At 41.3% G+C, this 18,448-nt stretch overlaps 3 protein-coding genes across 6 annotated transcripts in view; 2 read left to right on the forward strand and 1 right to left on the reverse strand.

Moving 5' to 3' along the window:
• The window catches only part of LOC116378195 (isoaspartyl peptidase/L-asparaginase), a 5,217-nt gene extending 608 nt beyond the window's left edge, over window positions 1-4,609 (forward strand). The window contains exons 2-7 of the mRNA XM_031840017.1: window positions 567-763; window positions 1,922-2,064; window positions 2,315-2,435; window positions 2,634-2,774; window positions 3,098-3,208; window positions 3,452-4,609. Of these exons, the coding sequence (XP_031695877.1) occupies window positions 577-763; window positions 1,922-2,064; window positions 2,315-2,435; window positions 2,634-2,774; window positions 3,098-3,208; window positions 3,452-3,660 (912 nt within the window). The 5' untranslated portion in view covers window positions 567-576 and the 3' untranslated portion in view covers window positions 3,661-4,609. The remainder of the gene's footprint in view (window positions 1-566; window positions 764-1,921; window positions 2,065-2,314; window positions 2,436-2,633; window positions 2,775-3,097; window positions 3,209-3,451) is intronic.
• A 338-nt stretch (window positions 4,610-4,947) lies between these two features.
• Window positions 4,948-18,415, forward strand: phf3 (PHD finger protein 3). Its single transcript, XM_031873106.1, has 16 exons — window positions 4,948-5,098; window positions 6,973-7,220; window positions 7,924-8,040; window positions 8,145-9,447; window positions 10,027-10,288; window positions 10,646-10,697; window positions 12,129-12,243; window positions 12,351-12,507; window positions 12,623-12,739; window positions 12,929-13,051; window positions 13,140-13,284; window positions 13,400-13,586; window positions 13,679-13,826; window positions 13,925-14,014; window positions 14,243-14,438; window positions 14,533-18,415. The coding sequence occupies exons 2-16, from the start codon at window positions 6,989-6,991 to the stop codon at window positions 16,260-16,262; spliced, it is 4,974 nt and encodes a 1,657-aa protein (XP_031728966.1). The 5' UTR covers window positions 4,948-5,098; window positions 6,973-6,988; the 3' UTR covers window positions 16,263-18,415.
• Window positions 16,397-18,448, reverse strand: part of eys (eyes shut homolog) — a 154,088-nt gene continuing 152,036 nt past the window's right edge. For all 4 annotated transcript variants that reach the window (XM_031873088.1, XM_031873083.1, XM_031873080.1 and 1 more), the window contains one exon: window positions 16,397-18,393. In XM_031873088.1, the coding sequence (XP_031728948.1) occupies window positions 17,201-18,393 (1,193 nt within the window). In that variant the 3' untranslated portion in view covers window positions 16,397-17,200. The remainder of the gene's footprint in view (window positions 18,394-18,448) is intronic.

Below are 18,448 nucleotides of genomic sequence, written 5' to 3' on the forward strand. Positions count from 1 at the left end.
TATATATATATGTATCTCAGGTTGTACATCCGTTTCTAAGGATCCTAAGTATGAGGATAAATCGGCACTGGTTGAGGGCAGGAGGTGATTAGTTTTGTCTCTCTCTCTGAAGTTGTTACTACCGAGTGAGGACTATGGGAATACATGGCTAGAGCTGTGACTCTGTGTCGGCCTATATTATAGATGAGTCATAGATGAGACTATCTTGCCAGACTAACCAAGATTCTTGTAGAACGCCATATCCTTTCAAGATTACGCAATGTTTGCTTTAATTAATGGGTGTGAGGGTTATAAAACGGGGCTAACTTCCTTTGTTTTATTATCTTCTTTTTTCGAGGGACAATAGGGTCAAGTGTCATACGCAGTGAGCCAGTGTCACTATCGACAAGAGGATTGATTTGGATGGGACTAAAGTTAGCACTTAAATTAAGCTCAGAAACATTTGCCAGCGATTTGAGTGATAACCACAAAGGCACAGACACGATTGTGTAGATATCAGTAAACCAATATCTCCTCTGGTATGCATTTTGTGAGCCTCAATGAACAACGCTGTCTTTTTCTTACAGGAACCTAAAGATGTCGGCAGTCATAGTGGTGCATGGTGGTGCGTGGGCAATACCAAACGGCCTGGCCAAGGCTTCTGTTGATGGAGTGAAGGTTGCAGCATGTGACGGGTTTTCAGTGCTGCAAAGAGGAGGAAGTGCACTGGATGCTGTTGAGGCAGCTGTGAGGGGTCTGGAAGATAACACTGTGTTTGATGCAGGTATACTGTACAGAATCATTATTTTCAAGATTTATTAACCATATAGACACACTTACACACACACACACACACACACACACACACACACACACACACACACACACAAGTATACATTTAAAATCTATATTTTACAAATTACAATTGAAAAACAGTTTTATACACTCAGTTGCCAGTTTATTGGATTTTTTGCAGGACAATTTGACCACTTTTTTTAATATAACATAATTAATTTCATATGTAGGAGACCTAAGAGGATATGAAAACATTGCTGTACTTTGTTCTACCTCCAGTAAGGGTATCTCTGGATTTAGGGTGCCTTTTCATTAGCCTAACTTGTCTGTGACTCAATGTCTCCATCTGCTGGTGGTGTTGCCAACATTCATCTAGACTGGCAACACCACGAGGTTGCTGACTGATTGTGGGGCTCATCCTCATAATCTGGCTTTAATCCCAAATAGAGTCTGCTCAAAAATCTAATCTACATTTTAGATTATGTCCAATCGCTTTGCTCTTCTGGTGATTCCAGCACGCTTGAAAAACAATGACTTGCCCCAATAGAAGGTAGACACACTGTACAAAATAACAATCTTCTGGTACTTTACCAAGCCTATTAACATTAGCTGCAACTATTAGCACAGTGATACTTATCTTGCCTGTGCGTATAGTTTTCATCTGCCAACATGCTTTACATAGCCATGTGTATTAACTTAATTTGTATACAATTAGTCTACATTAAAACTACATTTCAGACCTTAGAAGCTTTCAAATTATACATAAACACCAATGCAAATGTTTAGATGCATTTTTATGCACCAACAAAATCTGTACAAGGGAATACAAACCGGATATCAATGATGTATCTGTCATGAGCACTGTGCTCTACTGTACTGCTTTGTCACCACCCTGTGGACCTGTGAGGATGTAGCAGGCAACATAACACCTCTGCACATGAAGTAGGAGGAGGAGGGTCATCGTATCTCCAGCCTGTCTTTTCTCACACCCTCTCTTGTCTGATTTTATTCATTTAGATTCTCAGCATTGATGAAGATCTTCCAGTTTACGTGGTCACTCGCTATCAGCTGTGCAGCTTCTGAGAACATATGCATCATTTGTTTTGTCTGAGCCATTGCTTAAGTTAGTCACTGATTGTGATTGTAGGGCACGGAGCAGTGCTGAATGCTGATGGAGAGGTAGAGCTGGATGCCATTATCATGGATGGAAGGACACTTGCCAGCGGTGCGGTGTCTTCAGTGAAGAACATTGCCAATCCTGTGTCACTGGCACGGGCCGTGATGGAAAAGGTATCATCTTAAATACTTTGATTTTGTCTCTCTTTAAAAGAAACAGTAAGAGACCACTGATGGTTAGAACGACACTGATTTGATTAGTGATTTTGATATTTTAAATAAATGTTTCTAATAGCAAACCCGCTTTTTTTTGTGCAATGAACAAAAGCATTGAGGTGTTATAATTACCCAACAATCGTATGTTTTGAAATCCATTTTCTGTTTGAGCTTTTTCTTACACGTCTGCTGCCATTTAAACTTTCAGACAGCCCACGTCATGTTGACAAGCAGAGGTGCAAACCTGTTTGCAGAGAGCATTGGCATGGCCACAGTTCCCACTGATACACTGGTGACTGAGAATGAGATGAAGGAGTGGAGGAAAAACAAGAATTATGTTGCTGGAGTAATGGAGGATTTTAACTGTCAGTGGTAAGTATTTGCAGTGTTTCACTTCATTTTCTAGTCTGAACATAGATTTCCTCATAAATCTCTACACGTTAATACTGCAGGAGAAGATGTTTTCAAGTTGTCCTCTTCACACTCGACAAAGTCAATCCTTTCTAAATAAAATATGTCTTTCTCATTCACCTTTTCTTGTCATTCTAGGGCCCATGATACTGTTGGGGCAGTGGCTGTGGACTCTGCGGGCAATGTTGCATGTGCAACATCAACTGGTGGGATCAGAAATAAAATGGTTGGCAGAGTGGGAGACTCTCCTATCATCGGTATGACTTAATTTACTTGCACTGTCTCAAGTAGCACATTTTACACTGTCAGCTTCAGTTAAATTCTTAATAAATTATAATATTATCATTATTATAAATTTAGAGTTTATCACTTAAGTTACTTTATCCAAACAAGCTACACTTTCAGAGCAGATTTATTTATTTACTCTCGACTTTTTTTATTATTATTTTTTATTTTTATTTTTGTCTTAGAATATTTGGGGACACCAATGTGTGAAATTGAGCAGTTTAAAAAAAAAAATAGAAATAAAAAAAGTTGATTTCATGTTTTTATTGTTTTCATGTTCTCCCTTGTAAATAAGGCTCTGGCGGATACGCAGACAACTTTATCGGTGCAGTGTCTTGTACTGGTCACGGAGAGTCTATTCTTAAAGTCACATTGGCCAGACTCATTCTTTCACTTGTTGAACAAGGTGAAGTATCAAACTTTAAAACTATTTAGACAAGTCACATGTGTGATATTTCTTTTTCAGGATTTTATTTGATAGTGTGATTTTAACAATGGCTGCAATTATTAAATGAGGGAGAGACAAGCTTCTATTTCATACTAAAGGCATTATTAGCTGAATAAAATTGAAAAAAAACTAGATATCGTAGGACTCAGTGAGATGTGGTATTTACCAACCATTTTCCATTTTTTCTCTTCGCCTCCGCAGGTAAATCACTCGCCGATTCTTCTCAGTTGTCTCTGAAGTACATGGGAGACCGTGTCCTTGGTGCAGGGGGTGCTATTGTAGTTTCTCCATCAGGACAGTGGGCAGCCACCTTCACCACAGAACGAATGGCCTGGGCAGCAGTGGATCATGATGGTCTGTGGTATGGATTAGAACCAAATGAAAGACGAAAAGAGCAGTTATCCCAATAACCATTTTTACAATTTTAATCCTCATTTATTCCATAATATCGTGAACGGTATTTCTTATGTTTTTTACTAATTCACTATGGTTTGGATCACTCTTATTGGGCATTTGCTACGGTTGTTTGTAGCTTCGTCTTTCTAATCTGTGATGTTCAAGTTCGGTACTGTACTGCACATATAGTGAAAACTAGAAGATGGTGGATATTAGAGTAGAGTCCATACATTAGACTAGTTTTGCTTTCCCCGTGAATTCTGGATTGCATAGAACATATGCTGATGTAGGATCTCTGAGTTATTCTATTAAATTCTCTTTTACATTGTGTTAGTTTTTTTTCCTCCCATTTCTGTTTGTCAACCCGAAACCAACTCCACTCGATTCGAATAAGGTCCAAACATTTTACATGATATTGATCAGCTCAGGTTTGTCAATAAAATGAGCTGTTAAAATGTATTGATTTAAGTACTGTAAGTCTGTGAAACATATCTGACATTTTCTTTTTCATCACATGGATAGTTTCATCACAAGTGTTTATAGTGTTTTTCAAGCACTTCTGGTAGAAATGGACTATTTGGGGGTTGTAGACATAACAACAGCCTCATTCATGAACTTCCTCTTCATTTGGCCAGCAGCATTTTTGGCCTTGCCTAATCCTCTGAAACAATGGCGGCTCAAACAGAGACACTCACTATCTACAAACCTGATTAAGAATTTAAATGAGATAGTGTGACCATCCCCCACTGTGATTTAAGTCATAGAGGCAGCTGTTTCATATGGTGTTGTTTCACATTTAAAAACTGGATTAGGACTTAATACAATTTTTAAACTATAGTTATGGGGTAGATGTATCAAACTGAAATATATGATTGAAATCTCTAAATGAATCTAAAACAAGAGTATGTAAAAAAGAACATGATTGTGGACACTATTGTGATTGTGTGGGGACCACACTTTTTATCCTTTTTATTATGGACTTTTGACTTGTCTTTTTGCTTAACAGTTTAAAAATATCCTTTGGTTCCTGCATGCAGGTAATTTGACACAAAAGGCTAGACTCTCCTTTTCAAATGTAAAAAATAAATACATTGGCTTTCCAGGCAAGAGGGTGTCAAATATTTCACTTTTTTCATCTGGAAATAAATCAAACAATCCATTGTTTTCTCCAAGTGTGACAGTTCGAAAAGTTGACTTAAACAACAAAGTCTCTTCAGGACTGTTGAACCCTCTGCACTTACAGAATAAACCCACGCTGTGGATACGTGCTATGTCTGTACTATCAGCTGCTATGCTACCTGTAAACAGAAGACACGTGACACACAGCGCTGCCTGTCAGGGGCTTTGCAGCAGCAGCACGAATGACGGCCGAGTTGGAGGAAGTTACTGGGAGCAGCTGTGCTAGTATGTAATCCTATTCGCGTTGGGTACGATATTGCAGCAAAGGGAGAGGTAAGACACTTGTATATTAAGAGAAATGTGTCAAAAGATCCAAACTGCACGCGATGGAACAGATGCATGTGGGCGTGATCATCTAACGGCCGTTATGAGCACTCAGGCTACAAACAAACTTGGTAACTCGAGGCCTAGGCTATGCTAAAGCGACCTAGCTAGTCTGACAGATTTAGCATCGAACTGTCTAATATTTACATTTTCTTGCACATATTCTTAGCTTTTCTGCCACATATTTTATTGTTTTAAATGATATTATATAGGAACAGTGTTTGAGTTTAAAACAGTGAGGTACCTTGGGTGATAACTTCCTTCATAAGTTACCGTTAGCTTGCTAACATCGTACATGCTAACGCTAACGTTGTGCAGCGGGTTGTCGCTAGCAGTCCTGTAACGTTAGCATGCTAGCTAGAAACACTTCAATGGGAGAACCTGTACACAGAAACGCGGTTATTCATGTGGGCATTAAGTCGTATTAGGTGGCATTAAATCAACACTTCTAGAGATTTGCCAACATATCTAAGTCGTATTTTCACATGAGCACTGTTGAGTTCTGGCCTGCTCAAGGTTGTGCTGTTGTAACGTGATCTAAAAACGGTAACTTGCAGTAAAGCTAACATTAGCTTCTCTCTTTGCAGGTTCTCCAAGTGTGCCATAGCAATAGTTTCCTTGCACTTGCGTTAATGTACCTCGAACCTGTTGTTAGCTCGGTAATGTAAACGTGAACGAGCCACGGAGGAAATGGCCAAAACTGAGATAATGGCTTAATGTAGGACAGCAAGACAGGCAGCGTTTAACGTTAAAGTTTTATACTGTCCGTCGCTCTATTTCCAACAACTGTAAGGGGCATTCCGCCTGAAATCAAACACATTTCGTGTGTTTTCCTACATGCGAGAGTTCTTGAACATAGTTTGAACCTGAAAGACCAACCATTTAGGGCACAGGGGACCTCACAGTTGACAGTTTGAAAGCTGTCCGATAACAAGGAAACCAATCGAGGTTATCCACATTTTCAATAGTTTTGGTTCAAGCTAAACTAATATGCAAATACTGTGTTTTTAGTCCTTAAACCTTAATTTTCTTTATTTTTTAATAATAATAAAAAAAAAGGTTAAACACTTCTTTAGCTACATCTTAAATTTACATGTTATGCCTGCTATCGGTTGAATAACAGCAGATTTCAGAATATATGGTGGGTAGGTTACTCTAACACATTAATCCTGAATGTTGCCTTTGCCTTTCTGGTTCACCTCAAATATTACTGCAGTTTCCCCTTTTGTTTATCATCACATGATCTGAAAATAGAAAATTCAAAATAAATTACTTAATAAGGAAACCCAAAGCCAGTAGAAATGTGTAGTGCAAAGCACTTTTTGAGTATCTTGCATGTATTTCTAACTATAGATTAATTTCACACTGGCCAGGTCCCGAGACTAATTGGTCGCCGAAAATCATCAAGTTAATACGGAGATTTGGAAGTTGGCCCTTAAATACTATGCTCCACAAAAGTGGAACAATCTGCAGAAGCTTGTACATTTAGACAAGAGAATCCCTTTTAATCAATTTAAATCCCGTTTGACTGACAAAGAGCGGTGTGAATGCATGCGTTTCCTTTGAGTTTATGTTGTCCCTCATGTTGATGTTGTTGATTATTTTATTTTGAAGTCACTAATCAAGGGATGCTGATCTCATTTGGTTTTAAACCGTATGTTTCGCCTGTTGCCACTGAATATCTACTCAGATCCTCTCTAGCCTGGTTAGATGGATATGATACATGATGGTTGTTTTGAAGCATTATTTATATCAATTTTTTTATCAAAATGGGTCATTTGATTCCTGCTTTCCCTTCTTCTGTCTGTGTTGTTTTAATACAGGAAGGCAGGAGCATTCATGGATATTGTGGACATTAATCATTTAATACCCAGTGACCAGTTGGACGACTCCCTGATAACAGGTCAGAATTTGGAATGTGAAGCCGGTAATGAGTTTGGGACAGGACCCCGACTGGAAGAGTCACTGAAGAACATGCTCAGCGACAAAGACCCCATGTTTGGATGTGCAAGCTCTCAGTTCAATCTGCTGGACAATGAGGACTCCACTTTTCAGATTGCTGGCTCAACAGGTATGTCACAAGACGTTAAAAATGTTTATTTATACTTGTTCCAACTATCTATTCTCTGATATGCTTAGTTTTGAATTTTTCGTCAGCTTTTCAGGTGCATAAAACAAATCACACCGGCATACCTCCCTAGTTTTAGGTATGCAGGGAAAACTGTCAACATCTTTTTGTACGCAAACATTTTAATGTCAGCATTAGCAGATGATATACATCACATTCAAACTGTGTTTTATTTTTGTTTGAGATCAAAATCACCAAGACTCAATGGTGTTTTTTTTCCAATTTATTTTCATGTTATTAGATTTTAAAGAGCATGCAGGATACCACAGCTATCTTAAGTAAGCCACCCTCTAACCGCACAGTTAGATATCGTATATATATGCACAGAACACTTTATTTTAGCTTTGGGTCTAATGGACCTTCATCATGACGCTCTGGTGAAGGTCCTTTAGACAGAAAGCTAAAATAAAGTGTACTCTGCATAGATCTAAGTGTGCGGATATCTCTTCTATCAATTGAATTTTAAAGACACAGATACAATAATACATCATCAGTGTCAGCCAACTAGCTAATCTTCAACTGTTGAGATTGCCATTTTTACTTCTATCAGTGGTAAATATTGTTTTAGTTTTTTTTTTTAGCAGATTTGCATTTCTATTAATACACAGGGAAATAAACTATATTTTATTTGTTCTGGCTGTTGCAGTTCTCGCTGATGGTTCAGCATCCACAGGCCCAAGCAGCGAACTAAAAGTTGCAGAGATTACACAAGCCAAGCAACCTGTTGCCAGGCGGAAGAAACGTCCACGTAACTTAGAATCCGGTGAGTTGCTCATTTAGATTGCTGTTTCCACCACATAGCACCTTCAAATTCGAGATGGCGTGACACAGATCTTTTCTATGTTTGGTCTCTTCTTGTTGAAACAGAACATAGCAGTAGTCCACAACCCGCCAACTCATCCACCAAAACCATGATCCGAGTACGAGCTGGAAGGAAACCAGCGAACAGGCTACACAACTCCTTTCTTATTGAGAAAGGAGTTAAAGGCTCCCAACTGAAGAGAGAATTAACTCTGGGAGGGCGTGTTGATTTTAACAATCTCGATGGTGTTTTATGGCTGAATCCCTCTGTTGTATTGAGACGATTGACAGTCACAATTGCAGGATTCAGGATTGAACTGCTTCCAGGACCCTCTTACACACAGAATGTTGAAGCGAGCCAGTCTGCAGGCCTTGACGGTGGTCTTACGTATGCCGTGCTGACAGATAATGCTGTCAATGTAGAGAATCCCACACCTGAGAATGTGGCAGAGGTGGATGTAATTGAGAAGAGCTCTGCGGATGATGGAGCCCTCGGGCTGGGCCCGTATGTGAATCCTAACGACGTGCAGACCTCCAACGGGACTTCAACGGGGAGCACCGAAACGCAGGAGACAAATCTCGACAATCTGAGTGTTCCTGAAAAAGAAAAGTCAGTCAGTGAAGCAAAACATGACATCAAAGAGCCACAAAACATTGAGAATAACAGAACCGCTGTTGGTAACAAGACTGATGATAAGGAAAAACAACAGTTTGTGGCCCAAACACTGTTAAAGTCCAAACAGGGACTGACCTCTAACAAGAATAAGGACTTGGTTTCAGGTAAACCAAACAACATGATTAAGGGACATAAAGTGTCCCAAAGCATGCCATCCAAAATCCAAAGAGGAGACCTGCACAAAATCAAATCTCCAAAGGAAAAGAAAGACATTTCACCTTTGAAAAGGCCAGCAGAAAACACCCAAAGTGAGCATGCTACTAAGATGCAGAAGACACAGGACACAGGAGAGAATAAAGTGAAGCCAAAACTGCCAAGTACACCGAGCTCTGTGGCGAAGAAGAGCCCTTCATCTGGCAACCGAGTCGACCAGCAGGGACCAACGAAACATCTTCATCCTCCCAATATCTCCAAAGTTGAGACCGCTAATCCGACGCACGGTTGCCTAGGCCCTTCTCTAAAAATGCCAGAGGAAGGTCACGAAAAGCCCAAACTGAAAAAGCCAGAAAAGATCCTTCAAAGACAGAAAAGCAAAACGGCAAGAAGCATCTCTGTGGATGAGCCGCAGCTGTTTATTCCAGACAATGCTCCTGTTGTGAAGAAGGAAACGGCCGAGGAGCAACCGGCTAACAGCGAGACTGCGTGGGATGGAAACAACTGCTGTGGCCTTTGCAAAAAACACCACAATAACATGTAAGTGTTGCGAGATCATTATTTTGTTACTCAAACTTAATGACGCAATGCTGTGAATTTAACTCGACAGGTAAGGTGTTTAGATTGTTGCACACGTGTGAACAACATTAAAATGTCAAAAGGGACAGTGCACCCCAAAAGCAAAAATACATATTTTTCACTTACTTGTGGTGCTATTTATCACTCTAGATTGTTGTATTGATAATCCACAAACTGACAACCAGGTCTATTGATAATCTTGAGTTACCGGACACATTGCTGTTGACTTCCAGCCAACTCGCACCAAAACAATCGTGAGTAATAAATAGCACTACAGGTAAGAGGAGAAATATGTGTTTTAGATTTTGGGTGAGCTGTGCCTGTAAGACTTGAGAGGATGGGTATGATTATGGGAACATCAAAGCTGGTGAACCACAGCATTTGTACAATTATGACCCGACTGGCTTTCAGTCAAATATGTGCTTAATTAAACAAGAAGGGAATTGTAATATTAGTGTCATCCGTCTCTCTGTCTCTTGGAAAGCTTTTCAGCAAAAACACCTTTTGATAATATCTGTCCTTTTTTTTCTTTTTTTTTAGGTTCATGGTAGGTTGCGGTCGCTGTGACGACTGGTTCCATGGCGACTGCGTTGGTCTTGACCTGACGAAGGTCCGTGAAATGGAGGAGGAGGATCAGATGTATGTGTGCTTGAAGTGCTGTGAGGAGGAGAGCAAAAAGGCGGCGCCAGAGCCACCGAGTGCAGCCAAACCAGAAGTTCAAGCTAAGACTGAAGTACAGGATCTAAAGCTGCCTCCCAAGCCCCAACCGGGACCCTCCCAGAAGCTCGCATCAGTCAAACCAGTAAGACACGTACATCGTGTCCTATAGTAGCTGTTAGATCATGCATTCATTTAAATGTTTTATATACAAAGGATGTTTTATTTGTTCCCCCAGCTAATTGGTCCTCTGATATTAATAATAGCCAGTGTTACCGCGACACAAGGGTCCGTGTCTTCTTGCTTTAACTTTGCCTGTAGAGACGGATCACGTGTGTGTGGTTAACATAAAACTCACCCTGTATTTTGTTTTAACTTTGGCTGGGGGGGGGTTTATAATATTTTATGTGGTGTCTTTTTCAATTTTGTGGATATTTTCTTCAATGACTGAAAGAATGAAAAATGTGCCTAATATGCTTTTTGCACTTTTCTCTTAAAAAAGGATCCTGATAGAAGGCAGTCCACAGATGTCAGAGAAGCAGCTCATAAAACAGGTATTTAGTAGTTTGTTTTTGCCTTGTTCTGATTTGTGTTACATGTTGGGTTCAAGACCAGAGACCTGTACTATGAAGCAGGATTTGTGTTTAGCAAGGTAACTTCAGGTTTCACTCTGTTTTTTTTTTTTTTAGGGTTACAACTGTGTTTTCCTTCTTACCAGGGTTAGGTCACCATGTGAACTTATGCTGCACACCTAACCTGCTCCGGAGCAAGTTATGTTCGAGATAACAATCAACTCATAAAAAAGAACCGTCTACTGACCATTTAAATCTCTGTATGTGGATCGAAAAACAACATTACACAAATACTAAGAGGTTACAGGCTAATCAAAGTCGTTATCCGGTTAAAACAAACACCGTTGCAGCTGTCAAATGCAGTAGGACGGTGTGAATATGTAAAGTAATAGACGTATAACATCACTGACCCATCAAGAGAACGAGTAATGACTACAATTAAATTTGTGTATTCAAATAACTGAATGTGTTGCTTAGATGTAGTCCTATAGATACCTTGCTTACTGTTGGTCCCCGTCATGTCTTTATGTTTTAAACTTTGAACATGCCTTCTATGCCTGGCAATGGGATGCAACATCAAAAAAGCAGTCTTGAATATTTAATTCTATGGACTTACCGAAAGAAAGTAACAGACGTCGGTATTAAGATGGCAGAGTGGACCCCGACGAAAGCACTCGAATCTAATGTCGTGAGCTAGCGTTGGCTAAGCTAATTCATTAGATTTTAGTGGTCAAAGGTCAAGTCACTCACAAAACACGTCTTTGGCCATCACTCAATGGATACATATGCTAATAATAAACAATTTCACACAAATGTCTAATAGGATAACTAACAGTGATAACATTTAGGAGAGACATTGATTTAAACTGCAACATGGTTGTTTGTTGGAGGCTACGAGGCAGTAATTATAGCTTGTGACATACTATACCATTACATTTTTATACTGTACTGACGTTTTTTAAATTCTTGCACAACATGCCATATTATTACATTTTTAATGGGATTTTTTTACGACATACTGTACCTGAAACACCACCTTACTTACCGAGGATGATAACCAGCATCATGTGACCGCTTAACGTGATAATAATAAAATAAGAAGATATCCAGGGATTGTTGAACTTGCTTCGTAGTACATGCACCAGGCTGTGTACACGGGTCAATGCTATTACAAGACTGAACAAAGAAAGGAACAACACATGACATATCTATTTATTTTTCATACACAGGGTGACTGCAGGTTTTTCTTCTATAAATGAGTAACTTGATTGAGTAACTTTCTCCCAGCTGTGCATCTTCTTCTTGTTAGATTACGTTATCGCAACTCTGTTTAATGATTCATATTTTGTAATCCTTGCGGTCACAGATTTTCACCCTCCTGTTCAGCAGATATTGTTGTTTCTCTCCTCACAGGTGTTCATCTGAAACTAGAGACAAAAAGTAAGACTTCAGCTTCAAAGAAACCTGTGTCTGTGGAGGCAATTAGACGAAGTGTGCGTGATTCTCTGAAAGAAATACTTATACAGAGGTAAGTATTTCATGAGTGAAAGTAATTCAAAGAATTGTGTAAATACTGAAAAAAAAAATACCGAATCTTCTACAAGCATCAAACACGTGACGCTTTCTGCCTTTCAGGTTGAAGGAGTCCGATTTGAACGTGTCAGTGGAGAGGGCCACTGAAGTCGCCAAGAAGACGGAGAAAGAGCTTTTTTACTTGTACAAAGACACCGACAACAAATACAAGAACAAGTACAGAAGCTTGATGTTTAACCTCAAAGATACTAAAAATAATGTGAGTACCATTTCAGATCAGGCAGGGTCCAACTGTAAAGTTTCTTTGTGTTGCATTTTGGTACATACAAAGTTACATTTGCCTTGTTTTTATTTGTTTTAATTGTGTTTTTTAGGTCCTCTTTAAGAGGGTTCTCAAAGGAGAAATTTCTCCTGGTAACCTGATTCGAATGAGCCCTGAGGAACTGGCCTCGAAAGAATTGGCTGCTTGGCGACAAAGGGAGAACCGACATGTAAGTGCTGCTTTAGTCTTTGCTGTTGTTTTCTTACTAATTGTTTTGCATAAAATCACAGCGTTAAGCTCAGTAAGTAGTATTAACATTGTTCTCTTTTTATAATTTTTTTCGAAAAACTGTGGTTGTATTTTGGAATGCAAAACATTCAATAGACCTCTAAAAAGCGATATGTTCCTCATTTTACAGACCATTGAGATGATTGAAAAAGAGCAAAGAGAGGCAGAGAGGCGGCCGATCACTAAGATCACACACAAAGGTGAAATAGAAATTGAGAGCCAAGAACCAGTGAAGGCACCTGAGCCTGCAGAGGTAAGGGACACGACAAATAGTGCTGTATGTTTACTAGTAGAAGAGGGTGAGTAGTGTGCTTCATTGTATTTATTCTTTTCCTCGGCAGCTTGAGCCTCCTTCTAAAGCAACAGAAGACTCAGTGGAACCTCCGAATACCCCGGAGAACAAAGCAGTGAGTGGCGACGTGGGGAAAGACACCACCAGCCAACACAAGTCTCACTTATTTGACCTAAACTGCAAAATCTGCACAGGTAAACAAGGAGAAAATTCATCTTCATTAAGCCCTTTTTTTGCCATTTAGTCTGCTGATGTGTCACCATCTTCTGTTACCAACTTGTCATGTTATGTTTTTTTCTTTTCAATAAGGTCGTATGGCGCCCCCCGTGGAGGAGGCACCAACCAAAGTGGTCAAAGTTGCTACTACAGTGGTTAGGAGGCAGTCCACCAAAGCAGAGGAGACGCAGAGCACAGCGAAACCTGCCGTCGACGACGATCTGCACCTCACCGTTTTAGAAGAGAGCTTCCGAAACGCTCAGTCGGGCTACGAGGGAAGGTCAGCAGTTATGTCCGACACTGTGGTTCTAGTGTTCATCTCGTTTTTTTTTGCAAAGTTTGCTCCATCCGCTTTCGTCATCTTTGTCACAGGTCGGATCATAAAGCTGGAAGAGAGGAAGAGGCCGCTTTCCTTATTAACCTGACCTCCCTGTGGCAAGGACTGATTCATATGCACTCTGTGGCAAAGTTTATGACTAAAGCTTTCCCCGTCTCAGGCATTTTGGATAACGTGACTGAGGTAAAGTGGACAACAACTGAACATCAAGTTTGAATAGCTGCTGCAAAGTGTCTTAGACTGAAGTACTGTCAGTGAGGTTTGTCTTTTTCTCTCAATAGGACCTTCCAGACAGCGTTCAAGTTGGCGGAAGGATCAGTCCACAGACGGTGTGGGACTACTTGGAGAAGATTCGGGCAACTGGAACAAAGGTGAGTTTTTGGGCAGCTTTCCTTCTTAAAGGGGATTAAACAGCCTATAATAAAATGCAGTCATTGAATATAATCACCCAGAATTACATAAAAGAGCAGCTTACGTCACACAATTAACATCCCGATTTCATGTGATGCATTATAAAGCTGCTCCATTGAAGAGTTATGGTCAACTTCTTGCACATGGATTGCAGATTTGACTGACTCGTGCGTTTTCTTTTATTAAAGGAGGTGTGTCTAATTCGCTTCTCCCCCGAGACGGAGGAAGATGAGATTTCCTATACTCTTCTGTTCGCCTACTTCAGCAGTCGTAGGCGTTTCGGGGTCGTGTCCAATAACCTCAAACAAGTGAAGGACATGTATCTCATACCTTTGGGGGCCACTGAAAAAGTTCCACATCAGCTCGTTCCCTTTGATGGGCCAGGTAACCTGAACACAGAAACCTAATTTATCTTCTCTCTGTCAATGATCTTACGTTTTCTCATCTTTTAAACTTCATTCATCTTTTCATTTTACAGGTTTAGAAAACAACCGCTCCAATCTTCTCCTTGGACTCATAATTCGCCAGAGACCGAAAAGTGATTTTCTTCCCGTGGACATGAATGAAACTGCCAGGATTGTTCCTGAAATCAAGCCCATCACCATCTCCACAAAAGAAACCCGAGCAAAAGAGGAGGAGGAGATACAATTCCTCTCTTCCTTGACTGCTGCACATAAAAAAGAGAAAGACAAACCTCTTAACACGCCTGAAGATGTTGATGAGCCAATTACAGAATCTCCAGAAGAACCATCTGCATCAGAGGAGACCAACAGTCAGGAACCCCAAAAACCACTGCGTTTTCTCCCAGGTGTGTTATTGGGCTGGGGTGGGGAATTGCCACCTCTGCCAGATGTTGGAGTTAAACATGCAACAGAGGCCTCAACGGAAAACTCTAAAAGTCCAACAGCTGCTGCTCCTCGAGAGCGCTTTGTCTTCAAGAAGAAAGAAGCTAAAGCTGTTAAAGCTGAACCGGAAGTATCCGGTCCGACTGATGCGTCCGCTGCTAACAACTCATCAGGAAAGGATCCTGCAGTGGTGACCCGTAGTGCACCAGTCTCTCTGAAAGATAAGCCTCCAGATGTATCGACCGAAGCGTTCCTGGCAAGCTTGTCAGCAGCTCAAATTGGGACTGAAACTAGCAGCGCTGCCTCTGCGAACAAAGGCAACTCTGGCCTTTTGTCTGAAACCGAAAAAGCTCCGTTTGAAGGGAATTCTTTGTCGCAGTCAAAATCCCCGGCTGCTCCAGCTCAAACCAACGTCTCTAAACCTCCTTTAAGTGGAATATTGAAAAAGTCTTCAGCATATTCCAGTGTGAATGTAGATAAAACAACCGCACCACAAAAGGATCAAGCCAGCCACCCGGCGCCTTCGAGTCCCAAACCTGTTCCTGTGTTGAGCAGCACTAGAAATGATTCAGTTACACTATTTCACCAAGGATACTTGCAGGTTTCTCAGGCCAAGAAGAAACCTGAGGGAGAAAAGCAAACGACTATTCAATCATTCGCAGGTGAAAAGGAGGATCCTGGCATGTTCCGGGCTGCTGCTGCAGTAACTCAGACAGTAGATCCTCCTCCAGTTCAAGGACCACAAGCAGCAAGTCACACGGAAGCATCTGAGCTCCAACACGACTCCGTAATGACACAAGCTTTCCCAGCATGCAACAGTGCTTCACTAATCCCACCGCAGCAGCAGCCCCAGGTGCCTGGTAGCGACGAACACCCAACGGACCCTCCTAATACGTTGTCCAGCCCACACACCCAGGATCAGAACCACAGTGCACCGTGGGCTCAGGACAGCACTTCACACATTCTTCCCGGACTTCAATCATCGCAGTACGCCGAGAGCTACCCGGAACCAGCCGGCCAGCCTACTTCCCTGGCCAAAGATCCCAAGCGTCTAGAGGAGCGATACAATGACCCGTGGGAGAGGCCGCGGTCTACGGAGGAACGGGACCACCACGGGAGGCACAGCCATCACAGGGACGCTCACCACGGGAAAAAGAGCCGACACCACGACCGGGAGAAAAAGCACGAACGCAGCCACGAGCGAGAGAGGAGCAGGCACCACGGACACTCGGAGGACCGCTACGGTGAGAAGAGAAAAGAGAGGCACCACAGCGACGATCACAGCAGCCGTCACAAGGACCGACACAGACACAGACGGGACTCTGATTATGAGAACGGACGGAGAAGTTCAAAAGACAGTTGATTGTGTTGTTTTTTAAAGTCCTGCTAAGAAAGACTTTTAGCTTGTTGGTCACGTGGCTGGTTCAAACCACTCCGGCCGTGTTGGCTGACAGTGGAGTTGTTTGTTACTTTATCCAGCGATCTGCAGCTATTTCACATTTCCTCCATAGGAGTTCCATTTTATGTTGTCGACGGTGCAGCCAAAGTGAAATACAGTTTCAGTGGTATTAAAGACGCGTTCTCTTGAAACCAAGAAGTACAGAATATTGGAACAACTTTAAAATTTTAACCTTTTTATTGTATATATATCTTGTTCATATTGAGCTGCTGTGCTGATCAGTACATGTTTTCAGTCTCGTAGTAACATGCAAAACAAGTTTGGACCATGTGGTGAAAAGTTTAAGATGGCATGAAGGTGAGAACGCATTTAACTGAGGACCGTGATCTAAACAGCAACTTGGCTTTTTCCCCCTACTTCAATTTTTTTAAATTGCTAAAATATTTTACAAACACTTTTTTTTTACGTATATACATTTTGGCTTGTAATATACATTAGAGATGAAGTGTGCCTTTGCACTGTTTATGTACAGTTCATAATAAAGCTAATCTTTTTTTTATTGATTATTAAAAAAAAAATCTAATTTCTTTCTAAATGTATTAAAGGTAAAACTAACTAATACAGATTTATATTGTTGCATTACAGCTATTTATTTGAGGTGACAGACTGGATTAACTGACTCGGGGAATACAACTTGTGTGCAGCACTGAATCAGACGGTGTACCCATATCCCAGTAAAATCAATATGATCCATAACAAAGTCAGATGAGATTTCAGTGTTGAAGAAACGAGTATTAAAATATAACTACATCTGAACATAACTACTACCAGGTGTTACACAAATCTCCTTGTGGAGGGCCTTAGACAACACAACTAATATCAAGTTTTATATCGCATCACTACTACTCATTGCCCTCATAAACATTAAAACCCTCACTATTGTTGAGAAACAGTAGCGGCTTGGTATCTTTAAACAAATAGACATTTCTGAGACTTCCTTCAAAGCTGTTTGAAAACAACCCGGCAGTGACAATTGATACATTTCGGTACAATTCAAATCCTCCAAAATAAAGCTGACCACCATAGTTTAAGGCCACGTAACGCTCGAATGGGTCCAAGTCGTGGAAAAGGACTCTCTTGTAGTTCAGGAACACCTGGATAATTGTGCTGTTTAAAAATATGGAGACATTGTGCCACGTGTTGCAACACAGTGTGAGATTTCTGAATTCTATCGGGACGGAAAGTCTCTCTCCAAGATTGACAGCGATTTTGAGGTGGCCGTTGTCAAGTCCAACTGCGAGGTAATCATCATCTTCATGTTCGGCCCGACCCATCCACATTATCATGCTGTCGTTTGAGCGTGTGTGGAAGCTGAAAGAAACCTCTGTGTATTTAAAGTTCCTTGTGTTGTATCTCGGGTCCTGATATTTAACATATGAGCTTCCCACAAACCTGAGGGTGTCCGTGGCTATTTCTGTGTCGCAGTACCCCCCACCCCACCCCAAGGGGCATATGCAGCGGTAGGAGGTGACGCTAGATGGAGCACATAAGGAACCCTGTTTGCAGATGTTGTTTACACAGCTTACAGACTGGTTACACACAGAGCTAGTCCACGATGGCAGACATAAACATGTGAATGAGCCACTTCCTGATGCGCTGCAGCGACCTCCGTTGTGGCACACCTTGTACCCGCAGGCGGTCCCATCCCAGTCCCCTACGTTCGCTCCACTTATCGCCCCGGTCTCTGTTAACTCAAACTCCTCACCGTTGATTAGAAGTTCTCTTAAACCCCCAGTGAAGCCCAGCGGCTCCCCTTCAGTTGCATCCACAGAGACGAAGCTCAGAGTGGACACGCCCCCGACAAAGATGTCTGTAGCAACATCTAGGGTGGTCATCCCTTCAGTCGCATGCTCTCTTATCTCCTTATTATCCAGACTGAGGAAGCCTTGGTGACCAACTCTTCCAGCCTTCACTGTGTGCCAGGTCCTGCCGTGCAAGTCCACTCGCTGAACAGACTGCAAGACGTGGGTGCCATCCCCGAGGTTGTATCGAAGCTGGACAAAGCCGGATGTCAAGGAGAGGCAGAAGAAGTCTCCTGTAGAAATAAAATAAAAATAGTAAGACATGTCTCGAGTTCTTTCTCGTTTAAA

The sequence above is a fragment of the Anarrhichthys ocellatus genome, unplaced genomic scaffold (genome assembly GCF_004355925.1).
Source record: "Anarrhichthys ocellatus isolate YVR2014 unplaced genomic scaffold, GSC_Weel_1.0 scaffold3, whole genome shotgun sequence".
In the NCBI taxonomy this organism is placed as follows: Eukaryota; Metazoa; Chordata; class Actinopteri; order Perciformes; family Anarhichadidae; genus Anarrhichthys; species Anarrhichthys ocellatus.